Source organism: Bison bison, unplaced genomic scaffold (assembly GCF_000754665.1).
Source record: "Bison bison bison isolate TAMUID 2011002044 unplaced genomic scaffold, Bison_UMD1.0 scf7180017864383, whole genome shotgun sequence".
Classification (NCBI taxonomy): domain Eukaryota; kingdom Metazoa; phylum Chordata; class Mammalia; order Artiodactyla; family Bovidae; genus Bison; species Bison bison.
In genome coordinates this window covers 5,687,524-5,704,918 of record NW_011494955.1, presented here as the reverse complement: position 1 = coordinate 5,704,918, position 17,395 = coordinate 5,687,524, and the positions used below count along the sequence as shown (strand labels likewise).

At 51.0% G+C, this 17,395-nt stretch overlaps 1 protein-coding gene across 3 annotated transcripts in view; it reads right to left on the bottom strand.

The window, feature by feature from the left end:
- Positions 1–6: 6 nt before the first annotated feature.
- ACVR1B (activin A receptor, type IB) overlaps positions 7–17,395 on the bottom strand; it is a 31,585-nt gene continuing 14,196 nt past the window's right edge. For 2 of the 3 annotated variants that reach the window (XM_010857861.1, XM_010857862.1), the window contains exons 2-9: positions 14,679–14,918; positions 13,656–13,904; positions 10,647–10,877; positions 7,963–8,130; positions 6,531–6,687; positions 5,413–5,537; positions 2,651–2,781; positions 7–1,275 (exon numbers count right to left, since the gene is read on the bottom strand). In XM_010857861.1, coding sequence (XP_010856163.1) covers positions 1,150–1,275; positions 2,651–2,781; positions 5,413–5,537; positions 6,531–6,687; positions 7,963–8,130; positions 10,647–10,877; positions 13,656–13,904; positions 14,679–14,853 — 1,362 coding nt within the window. In that variant the 5' untranslated portion in view covers positions 14,854–14,918 and the 3' untranslated portion in view covers positions 7–1,149. Of the gene's footprint in view, positions 1,276–2,650; positions 2,782–5,412; positions 5,538–6,530; positions 6,688–7,962; positions 8,131–10,646; positions 10,878–13,655; positions 13,905–14,678; positions 15,259–17,395 lie in introns of those variants that run through there. The other variant, XM_010857860.1, reaches the window with a different exon arrangement.

Genomic DNA, 17,395 nt, shown 5'->3' with positions numbered 1-17,395 from the left:
CCTCCCTCCCCAGTCCTCCTCCCCGCTTCCCTTCCCCGCCCTAAACCCACCACCACCGAAAATACACACTGCTGTCTCCAGAATCTGGGATATGAAAGACAGATGTGACATTCCAGTCTGAGTCTCCCCAGGTCTGGGCTGCAAATTCCTCGGCCCCTCCTTAACGCCGCCGAGGATGATGCCCTTAGGCTGGCTCATTTCCCACGGTGGCCGCTGACCACAACACCCCAGGTTTCCGCCGAGATTCTTGCCCTGCCCATCCCACCCTCTTCCCTCACATTTGGACCCAAAAGCCTCGCCTGCCACGGACAACTGGGCCAGCTTTGGTTCCACAGTCTGAAGTGGAGAAGGAGGGCCAGGCGGCATAGCCTGCTGGGGAGGGGGTACCACTGTGGAGTGGGGGCTCTGGAAGGAGGGGTGGGGAAGGAGCCCACCGGGAGGGGCACCAGGGAAACGAGACGCGGCTCACTACTGAACAGAGGCACCGGCACGCAGACACGGCATGACGACCACAGCCCCGACCTGCACATGCACGAGAAGCTCAAGCAGGCAAGTGCGCACCCACAGACACACACGTACACACACACGTGTAAGGGCGTGGCACAGACCAGGCACAACAGGGGACGCACCTCGGCACATGCACACACGGCGGGACAGACAGGCACCAGCAGTCCCTCCAGGGGGCCTCGCGGGCGGAGAGGAGCCGGAGACCTGGAGCTGCCAGGAGGGGCCATCCTTCTGGTTCCCGGGGCCGCTCGCTGCACTGGGGTTGGTCCCGGGGTAAAGCCCTCAGTGCTGCTCAGCACAGGCCACACTCAGCTCCTCCAGGGCCGCTTGTCGCCACACCAGGCTCCTCGCCGGGGGCACCGGGCTTTGTGCGACATCCCACAACAGCCGGTCCGGGTCACGGCATTGAGTTCTCCATGCCATTCGCTCTCAGAGGCTCCATGCCACTAGGAGGTAAATATCAAAGGTGTCTGTGTCTCAAACCCATCGTGGGAGTGAGCGAGTCTCCCGGGCTCTGTCCCTCTGTGGGCCAAACTCCTGGCCACAGAGGGCTGGGCAGAAACGAGAGGTAGGCCTCCATCTGATGCTCAACACGGCCGCTCGGCTGTAGGTCCCGCGGCCTGGCGGCTGTGGGAGGGGCAGCTAGATCTTCACGTCCTCCTGCACACTGAGCTGGGAGAGGGTCTTCTTGATGCGCAGCGCAGTCAGGCGGGCTGCGCCGTTGGCGTACCAGCACTCCCGCATCATCTTCCCCATCACCCGCAGCGCCTGCACAGAAACGGTGTCACTGGAGCCTGCCCCGCTGTTGCCTGCCTGATCCCCCACCTGCCCTCCTTCTGACCCTGGGGAAATGCCTGCAAGCCCCACTCCCCCTAGGGCTCGCCAGTCCTTAAGGGACAGTCTGGGGAGGGGCCTTTTTCGCAAGCACGGTCTGCCATTCTCCCAAGTCTGGGTGATCTTGCGAGCAAGACCTGCCACAGCCTGTGATCTGAAAACCACTTCTGGAAGGTCCGAGCATCCACACTTATGACTGTTTACTGATGGCTTTCTCAAAGTAGCAAGTGAACCAGGCACAGCAGGGACACCCCCAGCAGGCGCACGCACGCAGTGGTGACCCCACGTTCACCCACAGAGACACAGCAGAGGAGGAAGGGGAGGAGGCAGCCCCCAAAAGAAGGTCTTGACTGTCAGAGGCAGCAGTTTGCAGCCAGGGCCTGGATAACACAGGCGGCCATGCGGACAGGCGAGGGGTGGATCTGGAGAGTCACCGGTGGAGGCTACAGAGCTCCCTGACTGCTGCCCCAGGCCAGTGTTTTCGATTCCTTTCAGCAGTGGGACCTGTTTTGCCAAGCGGAGTCCCAACCCACGAAGAGTCCTGACTGAAGACGGAGTGTGGGGGGCAGCTAGAGACTGGCTCTCTGATTCCCTCACCCTCTGAAGTAAACAGGCCCTGAGGTTCCAAGGAATACTTTGGAAAATGCTGCTCTGTCATGCTCGTCCTTAATGCAGAGCTGCCCTCTAGTGGTGACACGCCTTAAAGCAGAGCCACCAGTGAAAAGGGCCCAGGAGCACTAGCTAAGCAAATCCCACGCCCCAAAGACTCTAGCAGCCCACAACTCCAGGTTTATTAGGAATCTAGAGCATAAATTTGTCCTCGCATCTACTATTTCCACTGAATGTCGTCCCCTTCCCACTTCATCCACCACTAACCCCAAATCCAAACCCTCTGCACCCTCCTCGCTTTCAAGTTTTCAGAAAGCCACCTCCCTCAGACCTGTTTTCTCACTGGGTCCACCTCTCATTTGCTGACCCTCTGTGGATGATGCTTCTGAACTCTTCCATAGAGCTCAGCTCACCCACTATGGCTCCAAAACCATTTTTCTAGTTGGACAGGTCTAACAGCCCCACTCAAGACTTTTTGTCTCTGATCTGTGTCTTGGGACCAAGCCTTTCTTCTTCTAGGTTCCAAAGGGGACCCTACAGTGTCCAAGACAATGGCTTAGTATATAAAGCATGTAATAGTAATATAGTAACTTATTACACAGGTAGTAGCCCTGGGGTTGGCCCCAATTTTGGGAAACCCTTCTCTAAGGTAGAGAAATAGGGCAGATAGAAAAGCACAGGAGACAGGGCAGCTTCCTACCTCGTAACTCTGCCACCAGTTGGGGATGTTGGGACGGAGCTTCTGGTCACATACAACCTTCCGCATCTCCTCGATGGAAGGGTCAGAGGGCACTAGGTCATAATATGGCAGCTGATATTCTTCATGGACCCCTAGGAGAAAAGAAAATATCCACCAGGGTTATCAAAAGAAGGAAGGGATTACTCAAAAGCCAGTGACAATACTCATGTCATGATCAGTAAACCCGGCCTCCCACTAAGAGGAACTGGGGACCCTTGGAGAGCTTGGTCAGTGCTAGGTATGGGACAAAAGATACACAGGATTAGCCAGGAACATCTTTTCCATAACAAAAAGCAAGGAAACTATCAAAGACTACTAAGGTCATGTCAGAAAGTACCACCTTGAAAAGCTCCCAACTTGCCAAAGATGAGAATATTTAAGCAATAGTAAGACTTATAACATCAATGGAAACAAATATTTTAGATCATCAGTTCATGATGACACTAAGAAGAAACAAACCAAAACTTCAGTCACCTTTGTAGGATGATAGAGAATAAACTCATTATTTTGAAAAATGGTAAATAAATGGAAAGAATCAAGTGTTTTTCCTGCCTTTCCTTTTCAAATTAAACATCTCTGTAACCAAAGAGACAATAAGGGGAAAGTTTCTCTTTAATTAAAAATCTAGCTAATATGAGAAGTTTGACAGAATTGTAATGCTGGCACTTTTCAACCTCTGATAAATCTGAATTTGGACAATGATCAACGATGGCTGTTATCACAAAAAGAGAAATAACCACCATTATATGTGCCTTTAACGGAAGGATTTTTGGGGAAAAATGATTCTAGTCTTTAGATGTAATTCCCATAGGAAATTCACAGAAACGGCAGAATGTATAAACTCCATAAAGAAGCAATCAGGAAAATCTACATAGGAAAATCTTACAGGACAAAGGACCTGGATTCTCCAACTTTAAAAACTGCAGAAGAAAAAAAAAAATGGAGTGGTAAGCTGTACATCATAAGAGACTTAAGAGGTATACCAATCAACTGCAGTGGATAGACATTTATCAAGCTGCTTTTAAAAAAATTAGGAGACAACTGAGGAAATCTCAATACTAACTAATGTTAAATGATATTAAGAACAACTGGGACCTCCCCTGTGGTCCAGTGGTTAAGAATCTGTCCTGCAATGCAGGGGACTTGGGTTCGATCCCTGGTGGGGGAACTAAGATCCCAGATGCCTCGAAGTAACTAAGCGTGTGAGCCACAATTAGAGTCTGAGCACTGCAAGGAAAGATCCCACATGACACAGTGAAGACCCTGGGTGCCACGACTAAGACCTGACACAGCCCAATTAACTAACTAACTGAAAGAGAAACAGCCAGTAAACGCACCAAAATAGCTAAACAATTTAAAAAAAAAGAATTACTGTTGGTTTTTACAGTGTAATAACAGTTTTGAAGTCTTTTACCTTCTACAGCTACAAATGGAAATATTTTCCATAATAAAAAGTTATTAGTATTTAAAAAAATCAAATGTAACTTTCTCATGCCTTTTTTCCAGAAAAATTCTACTGTCCTGAGCTGATGGGACAGATTTTTAAATGGAGTCTGACTTGGTAATTAGCTAAGATGCAGTTAGCATCATCTCTGGCCTCAGTCTGCAAGGTCTGGATCCTAGTTTATTAGCAGTGTGACTCTGGACAAATCACCTAACCTGTGACTCATCTTCTTCATCTACAAAATGGTGACAATGAACAGTACCCACTTCATAGGTTTGCAGTAAAGATTAAGTGAGTTTATACATAGCAAGTGGTGAATAAATCTTAGTACAATTATTAAATACTTAACCCCAATTTCTGGATGGTATGGGAAAAGAAAAATTTAACTTGTTCACAGTTTAAAATCTGTGTGGCTAGATATATCTTGATCTGTTTTATTTGTATAGCATGATCAAAATTTAAGATGTACAATACCTAGATGCCTCCCTATGATTCGGACCTTACCAAACATGTCATAGAAGGAAAAAGGCAGTACAACACAGAAAGGGCTCTGCTGGCACACCCACCAGTTCTTTTTCATTAATTTAATTCACTTCCACTGATCTGGAATCTCTTACATCAAAGATAAATGGCTGAGCACAGGGTTCTACTGACTCTTGAACTTGATCTTGTGACAGAATACTTGGAACTCACTGTAAAATTCTAATGTACTAAGCTGATAATAAACAGTGTTTTCTGCCAAATCCGATACTGTTTTTCACTGTGTTCTGACATGGTCAAGCAGTTGCAAATGCCAAAGATTTAAGAAAATATTACAGAAGAAAAATTCTATGTGCTAGTAAGCTTTCTCCTATGAATTGAGAAATCACCATTGTCAATAAAACCCCACGTTCCCCAGGTACGTGGCTTGAGAGCCAGTGTGTCAGAATGCCCTGCCTTCTGTGTGAAGGAGAGCCCTGCATTAGTCCTGTGCTATTCCTGCCCAGGGCTTTCCCAACCTCAACAGACCACTAAAGACAGTGTGTTTAAAAAAAAAAAAAAGCCAAATGAGCCTCTGGAATGGTCACCACAACATAAAACAAGAGTAAACACACTCTTAGCAACTGCTGCTCCTAGGTCCCCTCCCTCCTCTTGGATGAATCCTACATGTGACGCGTGCTAGCATGAGGCATCTGACAAGCTGTGTAAAGAAAGGAGGCTGCAGTCAAAACCCAGGCTCTCAGGTGGCCTGGCACTCTGGACTGGGAGGAAGGAGCAGGGAAGGCAGGAAGAAAGGTACCTCCAGAGTTGCATCTTCGAGCAATCTCCCAGTACACAAGACCGAGGGCATAGATATCAGCACATTTAAAGGAGTCGAAGTGCTTCATGTTGATGGTTTCATCGAGCACTTCGGGGGCCATGTATCTGCAACAGCAAAGGAAATGTGGTCATGCGTGGAAAACAATGACTTCTCTCCTGACTCAAAGCACTGGTTCAAGGGCCCCCTGAATGTGGGAAAGCCGTCACCAAAGACTGCCCCTTCGGGGGGAGGAAGTGACGGATTCTTCTCACTGCGAACTCCCATGTTTTGCATTCATTCATTTCTTTTTTTAAATTTTTTGCCAAGCCACACAGCATGTGGGGTCTTAGTTCCCCGATCAGCGATCAAACCTGTGCCACCTGCAATGAAGGGCAGATTCCTAATCACTGGACCAGTAGGGGAGTCCCTGTCCCTTAGTTCTTTTCCTAAGTATTTAGTTACTTATTAGGCTATGCCGGGTCTTGCTGAGGTGCACAGGATCTCTGATCTTTGTGTGGCACGCGCTCTTAGTTGCAGCATGTGGGATCTAGCTCCCCGACCAGGGATCAAACCTGGGCCCCCTGCATGGAACGTGGAGTCTTAGCCCCGGGACCACCAGGGAAGTCCTGGTCCCTTATTTCTTACTTTCCTTTTCCATGAAGCAGGAGGGAGGCCCCACAGTCCTCAAGGGGGCCCCTTACTTTCTCCACTGGAGCACCTCTGCTCTTGCTAGGTGAAACTGCTCTCTACACCCCAAGCAAAACATGCGCTCTGCCTCCTCCAGGGTCCTCCACAGGCCACCCCTTCAGACTGCACTCTCCCTTCCCGCTAGCCAAGCCTGGCGCCCGTTCCCCTTCCAAACCTTGCTCCAAGCTCCCTTTCTCTGCTGCCTCACCTGCCCAATGCGCCCGTGCCTGTGGGCATACGGGGCTATGGAGGTATGCTGCTGGCACTTGGATCTGCTCCATGCAACCATGTGGCTCTCCAGTGTGGGGGCAGGACTTCAGTGCAACCGCCAGCTGTCTGAGACCACACTCCTCCCGCGCACAAGGACAAGGGCACACATGGGCTACTCAGTACAAGTGTCGGGCAAGGGCACAGGCCCTGGGCCTTCCTACCGTTTAGTTCCCACCCTCTGGTTAGGGGCAATGTCAATGGTGTCTGTGACCGCGTCGTGACGGACAGCCAAACCCAGGTCTGCGATGGCGCACATGCCATTTTTCTTCACCAGGATGTTCTTTGACTTTAAGTCTCGATGAGCAATTCCAGGTTTCCCTGGTGAAGGAGAAAAACAGGGATCTTTAGAGAAAGACAGCATAAGCGTTTAAAGCATAGTCTCTACAGCCGGATATGTGGGTTTCAGTTCTGGTTTTGCCCCCCCACTAACCCAGTAACCCTGTAAATGCAACTTAATCTGTCTATACATTGGCCACCTCATCCATAAAATGAGAGTAAACACCAGTGTGTGCATGCGTGCCGAGTGGCTTCAGTCGCGTCCGACTCTTTGGGATACTACGGACTGCAGCCCACCAGGCTCCTCTGTCCCTGGGGTTCTCCAGGCGAGCATTCTGGAGTGGGCTGCCACGCCTTCCTCCAGGGGATCCTGCCGACCCAGGGACTGAACCCACGTCTCTGATGTCTCCTGCGTTGGCAGGCAGGCTCTTTACCACGAGCACCACCGGGGAAGCCCAAACACCAGTACTTGATGGGAATGCTGTGAAAGTTACACATATTAATGTAGGTGAGCCAAGCGCTTAGAAAGGCATGCAGATTAGCTACTATTACTTTATGAATGCTGTTCCTGTTCACCTTCCCTGAACTCATATACTCCTGTACAGCATAGTCGAGGACTTGAGAAAAAGCTGCTGCACTGGCTAGGTTCTCAGAACCAAACAGGGGAGGTAAGAACCACCACTTTCTCTGCAGAGTCTAGGGATAGTGTCAAACTCTCATGGCTGGTTTTTGATCACAGACAGAAAGAGCTCCTGCCCCACTGACCATGCACCAGGAAGCAACGTACCACCTGCCAAGACCTGGGAGCTCGAGAAAGGCTGAGTCAGTCAACAAGCAGGGACTCCCGAGGTAGTGTTCCTCCAGGAGAACCCTGCCAGATAGTAGACCCAGTGTCTAACCATCCAGGTGACCCAACGATGAGCGCGTGTGCTCACTAAACTGAATCTCGGCACAGTGGTTCAATCCATCTTCTCCGTCCCTTCATTTTCCTGTGAACTGTGGGCATCTGAGACGATCTCTCAGTTAACACCAGCTTCCCAACCACCAACCACGCCAGGACATGGGGAACAAACAATCAACATTTCCCACAGAAGTCCCTCAGTTCAGTTCAGTTCAGTTCAGTCGCTCAGTCGTGTCCGACTCTTTGTGACCCCATGAATCACTCTAAAGGCAGAGGCACCTCTCGTTCTTGCTCAAGTGAAGCTCAAACCCCTCTCCCTTAGACCAGACCCCCATTCCTAAGGCCCAGCTCCGGCTTGCTCAGTGCACAGGAGCTCCTCGACGGGGACAGGACGCTTGCTCAGCAGCCCCACTCACCTTGGGTGCCCACGATCTCCATGTGCAGGTGTGCTAGCCCGCTGGCGGCAGACAAGGCCAGCTTGATCATGCCCTCGATGGTCACCGTGTACCGGTTCAGGTAGTCAAACAGGGAGCCGTGCTCGTGATAGTCCGACACGAGCCACAGCTGTGTCCAGGTGCCGTTATCTGCGAGGACCACAGAGGAGTTCCAGAAAAGGCACAACTACCATCATAAAGGGCAAGGTCGGCGAGGAAGAGTGTATGTGCCACGCAAACCCCCCGTGACCCCCGAGTCCCTGCGCCTCGCCCCACACCTCCTGTGGCCCCTCGGTGCCCTTGTCATCTACAGCCGTCCACAGCTTTGGGCTCCAGGAAGATAAGAAGAACAGCTTGTCTTGGTTAGACCTGCTCCCTTCCGGCAGGGGGCTGTAGGATTCTGAACCATGCCTCCCCTATTCCAAATGTGAAATGTGAGGCCTTCAGAAGAGGGAGCACGTGCTTAGGGGAAGTAACAGGGGCATCTGTTTCTTTTGCTTCTGATCCTTACAAGACCTGCTCATCAAAACCGTGACTGGCTGTGTCCTCCCCATCAAGGAGGAAGGCTTCGCAGGCCTTCCTCTGTGCTCCAAGACCCTTCGAGCACAGCCCAATCCCAGCACCAGGCCCATCTGTAGCGCTTCTCTGAAGTCCACTGCTCTTACCAGGCTATGAGCTCTCCGTGAGAGGAGGAAAGAGCTCCTTTGTGCATTACTGTGTTCCGGGCCAAAAATGCTTTTCAATACATGAAGAGGACACTTTCCAAGGATTCCAGAGAGGAATCTTATCATCTTATCATCTTAGCCTCGGAAGAGCAATGGGAGGCAGTGAGCACACACTTTCATCCAAGGGGCGGGGGGTGTGCAGTGTACAGGGGGAAGGAGGGAGAGAAAGGAAAACCAAAGCTGGTAATCTAATGAGCTTGTGCTACTGTCAATATGAAGACTGGAAATTGGATTGAGATCTCCAAAATTCCAGGCTGGCCCTAGTTCTAGGGCCCTACACTATACATATCATGCTAAAAAGACAAGAACAAAGGAGTCTGCTCTTTCTCCTCCCCTGGCCCTGATGTGGGTTTCAACAGCCAGATCCTACTCACACAAGCTGCCAAAATCAATACAGGGAGTGGTTCCTGGGAAAGCACCAACCTTTGCTTCTTTGATTACGAGCAAGGGGTCCATCAAACACACCCCTGAGGTCCAGAGGACCCTGCGTATAAGTTAAAAGGGAAGATGTCTTTTTGAGCCTTTAAAATACATGTCAGATTTAAACTAATCATCAAAAGGTAAATCTGTTTTAAAAAGCACCAAGCTTACTCAGGAGCAAGGAATTCTCTCCTCCCTTGCGTGAGAGGTCAAGGCTCTCCAGTCTGGGGGCAGCTGAGGCTTCTACAACCCCCACAGCAATGTGAGAAACAAGCAGCCTGCTGATTTAGGATAGAAAAACAAATACTTAGCATCTTCCGTAGCCTCTGCCAGCAGTGACTTCTAAAACTGCTGGACCACGGAGCGAACTGTGTCCTGACTGCCAGAGACACTCTTCTAAAATGCAAACAGCACCACCCATGGTCCTTCTGTCTTAAGTGCGCTGCCTGCCCAGGTGCCGGCTGTCCTCCCCTCCTAGGCACAGGCAGGAACTGTGCCTTGGTCTTATGTGTGATGACCCCAGGACCAGACAGTAGCCAATGAATATTACTGAATCGACAAATGAAATGTCAATTACTACCCACTCTCTAAAATAAAATACAATCCCCTCAAAATGGCTCCCCATAACCTGGCCTCCGCCACCTTTCCACCCATGTCTTTGGCTGGAATGTTCTGAGTCACCTGCAGCTTCCCAAAGACATTACCCCTCTGCACATGTTTGGACTTCTCTTTTCATTGGTTTTTCTTTCTGACCAGCTCCCTGCCACCTGTGTCTCACCCAAGCCCAGGTATGATCTCCGTGACCCCCATCTCACCCCCATTTTGCGCTCACCAGAATACCTGTTGTTTAATTACTTCCTATAATCAAACATTATTTTACTTTTCTCTTTTGCTAGTCAGTGAGGCTCTTAAAAATGAGTACATGCCTGGGCACATGAGAGAGACTCAAAAAACTAGAGCAAAACCAGCGGAGGAGAGAGGAGGAAACAAGGACCCTCAGATATAAGTGGATCAAAAGCTGAGCTTGAAGGCCGCGGTGGGGCAGCGGGGGGAGGCAGGCTGTGGCTCTGGGGCACCTGCTCCACTGCAACAACGTGTGTGACGCTGCTGTGCCAAGGAGTGTGGGCCACAGGCTTTCCTGGGGCTGTTCTTTCCTTGCAGGGGTTGAAGCTTCCCTTCTTCCTTCCAGTTGTTTTCAACATAAGTTTACTGAAGCTCCTCTAGGGACTACCCTGGAGGTGGGTTTGGGGTATCACAGAAGGGAGAGTGAGCAGGTAGCATGAGGGCTTATGTACCTGTTTAATAACTGCTTGTTTACTTGCTTAATAACCTGGATTTCAGTACAAGCTTTTCGTAGAGGCAAAGTTTGAAAACCACTGCCTTACTCTTGCTCTCGTTCTACGGGGAGCAACTGCGAAGGCAACACAACCGTGCCGTCTCGTGGCTGTTCGGGCCTGGCCGTCCCTCCAGCGAGCCTGGGGTGGGCTCCGGGATGCCTTGTCTGTGAGCCCAGCCCTTTACCTTTATTGTCAGCGGCGATGAACCCGAGGATGTTCTCATGGCGAAGCATGACTGTCTGGTATATCTCTGCTTCCCGGAACCAAGACCGTTCCTCCCGAGAAGAGAATATTTTCACAGCCACATCACCGCCCCGCCAGCGGCCGCGCCACACTTCTCCAAACCGGCCCTTGCCAATAATTTCCTGTAGAACGATGGTCCGGGCCACTGTGCGCTGGACAAAAAGGGGTAACCCTGGGGACCAAAGAAGGGAAAGAAAGCCGACATTGTATACATTTGCTGAACTTTGCAACTCCCACTCTCACGGCCACACTGGAGAAGCCCTTCCTTCCCACAGTGCCTCCATGCTACAGTGGTCCACTGACCACGGAGAGCTCGGGAGCCCAGACGGGGAAATGCATGTGATTAGCTGCTCCTCATCTACGCAGGTTCTCTTTCCAGCTAGTATGGACGACAGATCTGAATATAACTGTCTAACCGGATTTACTAACTCTTCAGCCAGCCTCCCGTGGGCCAAGCCACCCACAGCCGCTTTATGTGGAAGAGCAAAGTCAAGGGGTTGAGTGAGCGGAGCGCCTCTGGCTGCTCTGCTCAGTGGCCACTAGAGGGCAGTGCTGCGTGACCCATGAAAGCCAACCCGAGCTCAGGGCACACCAAGTTCCCACCGCTCTCCAAAGGGATCACGGTTCTGCTCACAAGAGCTCCAGATGCAGCAGGACTGGGGGTGGGGGGACGACTGTCCAGGCTGGTTCTCAGATTAATTTCACTGTCTTTATAGGACTCATTTATCACCTCATTTGATCCATGCAAGGAGTGTCTCCCTCCCTCTCCAGTCAGCTCCACCATCGTGACTGACTTACTCTCTCCCTCTCCTCGACTGAACAAATCAGTGTTATCAACCACCAAGCTGTTTACTGCATGTTTACTATGCATGAGGCACTTGCATAAATGACCTCATTTCCTCACAACCACCCATAAGGTAGGTATTATTATTGTGCCCATTTTACAAATGAGAAAACTAAGCCTCAAAGAGGAAGGTTAAGTTATTTACTGGAATTCACACAAGCTGTAAATGGCAAAGCACGTAAGACTGACTCCAAAGTCTATGCCTGTAACTCCCACAGCACAGAGCCGCCAAATGCTTCTCAATCTGGCCCCCTCCTCTCCCGGCCCTCCTGACCTGTTCTGACTGCCTCTGGAAGACTTCCATGGGTCTCTCTGCCTCCCCTCTGACCTGGCTTGCCCCACACTCCCCGCATAGCCAGCCTCACCCTGCCCTCCCTAACAGGGGGCTGCAAGATGGATGAATTCACACTCCACACCACTGCCAGAGTTCTTTCCGCAGGAAAACATGAGCACACACTTTCTCACACGACAGCCTTCGGTGGCTGCCTCTCCCCTCACCAGACAAAGCACAGCCCAAGCGTTTTCCCACCAGGGCCTGGACAACAAGCCGGCCTCTGGATCATTCCCTGAACACTCAGTGAACATTTGTGTCTTTTTGTCCTCTCGCTTGAGGGTTTTCCAGTGGCCTGGAACGTGTCCTGCCCTCTTCCCACTCTCAAAACTTCCAACGCAGGACCCCTTCAAACACAACCTCCTCTGTGAGATCCTTCCCCACAATCTCTTCTATCCAGTCCTGGCTCGGCCTCTTGCTCATCTTGTTTACCCTGTATCACCCACAGGATGCTCAACACACACTTGTTAGTGTGAACTGAAAGTTACACAAGCAGCAAGGACTTATTACTTTAAGGCCACAGGATTAAAACCCCAGCACCTTGGAAGCTTTGCATATTCTGAATTAAGAGTGGACTAAACCAACCAGAGAGAAACAGTTACTCATCATTTCACTGCAGATGACAGAGTAACCACCCCGGACCTGCCCTAGACTTGGCTAATCCCGATCTTAAAAAAAGACTCCAGAAAACCTGAGCGACCCTCCTCCAGCAGCAAATCAAGTCACAGAGCCAGTCAGTCCTAACCACTGCCCTACCCTCTTTCAGCAAAGAACAAGCCATATATTTTCTCTCTTCCTAAAAATATGCAGCTTTTAAATATATCCATCATCTTGGCACTTTCTACTGCAGAGCTTAATAAAGGCAAAACCACGGAAATTCAGAACATGTCAGAGCTCAAAGTATTCCTATGCTCAAGAAGGGATGTCTGGCCATGACTGATGGCGTAATTTCCCCACAGAAGAGTCTGTCATGGGCTGAAAAAACATATACCAACACACGTGGGACTCTCACGGACGCGAGCCTGTAAGTCTGAGTTAGAATGGCAACAGCGGCCTTTGTATCCACATTCTCCCCCATAGGGACAGAATACCACTGTCACTAAAATAATTATTTATCTTCCTAAAAAGACTGCTATGTACTCACAGCCACATCTACTAGCTAGCTCAGCTCTACCCTGAGACCGGAACCACCCAACGGCCCTTACCCTAAGTTCTAGCCTCACGTCGAGGTCCACCTAAGAAAGGCTCGGTCACCGACAGGCAGCTCCGGAAGTGGTGCTGACGCCATGCTGGAAGCCCTGGCTGCTTTTCTTTCAACTGCCACATAAACCCTTGGGCAACTGGTACGAGTCAATGATTTACCCAACTCCAGCTCTCTGGCCTTACTTGGTGTCCTCAAACTCCCCTTGCGGTTGCTCACAGATCAATGATTAGCTGCCACCACCTCACAGGAACCCGGCACACTCCAGTTTCTCCAAAGGGGCCCTGACATTGAGCACTCTGCTGCTCAGGTGGAACCAGGTGAATTTTAATAGCTGCATGGTTACAAGACTTGAAGAGAGGCAGGGACTCTGGAAGGGAGAGTTTTGCAGCTCATCCCTGGAATTCCAGAGAATGAGAGATTTTCTGGGAACCCCATCATCTTATTACGTGTCAAGACTCCTAAAGAAAGGGGATTCTGAAAGCACATGGCCAGCCTTCTTCCTGAATGTTCCATCGTGCTGGGAGGCAGCAAGGAAGGCTAACGGCCGGTACGAGGCCTGAAGAGGCGGTACCTGAGCCAGACCCTGACGTGGAGAGGTCATAGACCAGGTCCTGGAGCGTCTTGTCCTTGGAGAGACACATCTCACACGAGGGGTCCTCCATGTCCAGCCTCTGGCGGTTGTGATAGACACGCTGATGATAGTTAATGACGAGGAAAACAATGATGATGATGAGAAAGAGGAGGAACACTGGGCCGGCAATAATGCCCACCAGCTCCACGGGCCCCCACATGGAGGGGTGCTCAGGCTCCTTGAGGTGACCTGGGGCAGGTGAGAGAGGAGAGGGCAAGAAGAGAGTGAGAATGTGGGACCGCCAAGGCTGCCCTCTCCCGGCTCCTCCATCCAGGTGGAGATGCCCCCTTCCTCTCCCCGCTCTTTAGCCTCACTGGGCTGGTGGATCTGTCTGGACGCTCTCACATGCCAGCCTCTCTAGTTATGGTACCCGCTGTAGCCTGCTTGGTCATTTCACAGCGTTTCATGGTGTCTTCCCACCCCCATGCCCCAGGCACACACCAGGTTCTGCTCCTCCATTGTGACGTCCTCTTAAAGCTCAACTTGGTCTCTCCCGGCCTCCTCAGATCTCCCCAGTCACACCTCTTTAAGTGGCGGACCCGTGAAGGCTGGTGTCTACCACTCCCCAGCTTAGAGCGCCATCCTTCCCACCTCGAGTCCCTCTCCCCATTTTGCCATCACCATCACATGGCTTATGGGCTGCCTCCTCCAGGATCACCCCAGACCCTCCCATGGGGATCTCCGGCTGGCTCTCCCACTCCCCACCAGCTGCTAATGGCTCCTCAGCCACGACCTAAAACGTGGCTTTCCCCTCTGTGGCGCACTCGACAAGTCTCTCCCCCTTTCCTGGGATCTACAGACCAGAATTGGGAGGAACGCCCTCCACGTCACCTCAGGGAGCATCCAAAAGGCGCCTTCACCTAGCCTCCAACAAAGGGGCGGGGGCATAGTAGAGAAGGGTGAAATGACAGGGGTGCCCTACCTCCACGACAAGCCAATAGTCCAACAAGGGTGTCCACTCACCGCTGGGCACCCTCAGGTCGATCTTGTTGCAGAAGTCAGTGTAGCAGCAGTGTGTGTTGCGCAAGTCCTCGGAGCTCAGGCAGTAGAAGGGCTTCCCGGCTGGGACCAGCTCCACTTTGGGGATGCAGGTGCGCACGTGGTGCTCCATCCCGTCCAGGTTGAAAATGGAGACCATGCAGGCCCCATCCGTCTCACACGTGTAGTTGGCTTGGAGGCAGCTGGTGCACGCACACAACAGAGCTGTGGGGGATTTGGAAGTGGACACTGACGTCAGTGTGAGGTCTTAGCCTAGGTCCTCCTCTGGAGTTAGAATACAATCCCCTAGCACACTCGCGGTTCCAAAACAAGGTGCTTTTTACAGGGATGGGGCCAGAGATGACGTCGTCAGGGGAAGCCCAACCTTTTCACCTGTCTATGCAGATCACAGACAAGGCTTTTTGCTCCGCCACACCCCATCCCCCCCCCCGTTTTCCTCTAATTTCTCTAGTTTATGTCTTCAAGAAACAAAGAAACTACCTTTTTGACTCTGCTTTAGACTGTTGTATGTTGTTGTTGTTTAGTAGCTAGGTTGTGTCTGACTTTGTGACCCCATGGACTGTAGTCTGCCAGACTCCTCTCTCTGGGATTTCCCAGGCAAGAATACTGGAGTGGGTTGCCATTTCCTTCTCCAGGGAATCTTCCTGACCCAGGGATTGAACCCGTGTCTCTTTCATGGGCAGGTGGATTCTTTACCATTGCACCACTGGGAGGAGGAGGGCTGCTTTAGACTTAGACTTACTTTAAAAAACTGTCTTGTGGCTAGGAAAAGGGTTTTCCTTTGAATTTCGATGCCTAAAGATAAGAGCAAAGCACGGTCCCCTGGGAGACAAGAGGGCCCTCCCCCACACACTCCTTCCAGCACCACCGCTTCCTCGAGCCATCTTCAACCCCATCTCCCTGCTCTGCACCAGAAACGCCTACAGCTTCCTGAATGCAGTGTGCGTGCTCTCTCACACAGGGTTTTGCTGCAATGGTTTCTTCCTGGCTAATTCTTACAAGTTCTTTAAAATTCAGCTTAAACGTCACTTGCTTTGATAAGCTTCCCCTGACTGGTCCAACAACCTCCTCCTCCCTTTCGTTCCCAGCAGGTACCCCTTTCAAGAGGGGCAAAAAGAACACCCTCCAAAGAGGGTAATATTAGTGCCTACTTCACACAGTCACTGTGAGGATTAAATAAGGTAATGCACAGAATGGATGCATGCTATGTCACTTTAGCAGTGTGTGACTCTTTGCAACCCTGTGGACTGTAGCCCGCCAGGCTCCCCTGTCCATGGGATTTCTCAGGCAAGAATACTGGAGTGGGCTGCCATGCCCTTTTCCAGATCTTCCCAATCCAGGGACTGAACCCGCGTTTCTTATGTCTCCTGTGCTGGCAAGCAGGTTCTTTACCACTAGTGCCACCTGGGAAGCCAACATATACAAAGTACTCAATAAATCTAACCCACTCTGAAAGGGCCTTGGGTATCATCACTTAAAAAGTGATATATATATATACCCCCCCCCCAAATAGATAGTATACGCAATCACCTCTGGGACTAACAAGTTTGGCTGGGTGTGTATTATCCCTAAGTGTGCACTGTTGACAGGAAACTACTGTAAATGAATTTGGTGCCTCTGAAAGTCAGTTCAGCAGTCCTGGAATCTGAAATCCTTTATTTATCCATCTAACAGGAATAGCACAGACAGCAGCAGCTGGTTCTCCCCAGCACTGCCTCCCAGGAGCCTAACCCAGCCCTGACCTCCGAGGATGGGTAGAAGAGTGGCTCGACCCACCAGGGTCCCGAGGCTGGGGCTCACGGGGCTGCACACAGCACTCACCCATCAGGGATGCAAGTGGAAGGGGGACCCGAGTCCCGGGCTGGACGCTACACGCATACTATCTGGATACCAAGAGGGAACATATTCAAACTTCGGCCCCTGGAGGAGAGTCATTTATGACCAGTCCCGTGAAAAGCTATCCTGTTGTAACTCACCCCTTTCGGCTGTAAACAGTCTATCTTTGTCTCTTCTTCTAAAACACTGAAAGGCATCTCCTGGCCTTTCAAATCCAAAGACAGAATAGAAATATCTCTGGGTCCAACTCCCCACTCCGGCAGGCTTTCTGTAAACGACACGCTCCTCACCATCCCCACCAAGGAAATAAAGGAGAGCAACCTCGGACAGGTTCTCGGACAGCGTGGATCTTCACCTCACGGCCTGCGGGATTTTTTTTTCCCCCCACAGTGTTTGATCAGAGCCCTTTCTTCTGGGAGAAATTCCAAGACACGCAGCTCTCTGCTGAAGGGCTTGGGGAGTGTTGTATTTTAAAGGCAGGAAGTTTAAAGCAGGTACCCTTTAGACTAGGATCCCAAACACAAAAGGAATTTTAAAAGTAAATTCCTTCTAAATGTCATTCTTCTTGCTGACTGAAATTTACTTCTGCAACTCTCAGAATACTCAGCCCAAACCCCTTTGACTCACACTGGAGTCCTGCCTACTCATCAGCGAGCGCGAACGCCCATTCCTCTCTCTGTCAATGGGGACATTCAGGCACAAAAGGGGTCCCTGTGGCATGCACACCTCTCAACACACGCGCCCCAACGGCCGGCTGGGGATGAGCACAGTCTCGGGGCTATTTTCGGAAGCCAGAAGGGAAAGTGAACGACTCCCAGAGGGCTATTCTGAGCACAGTGGGACAC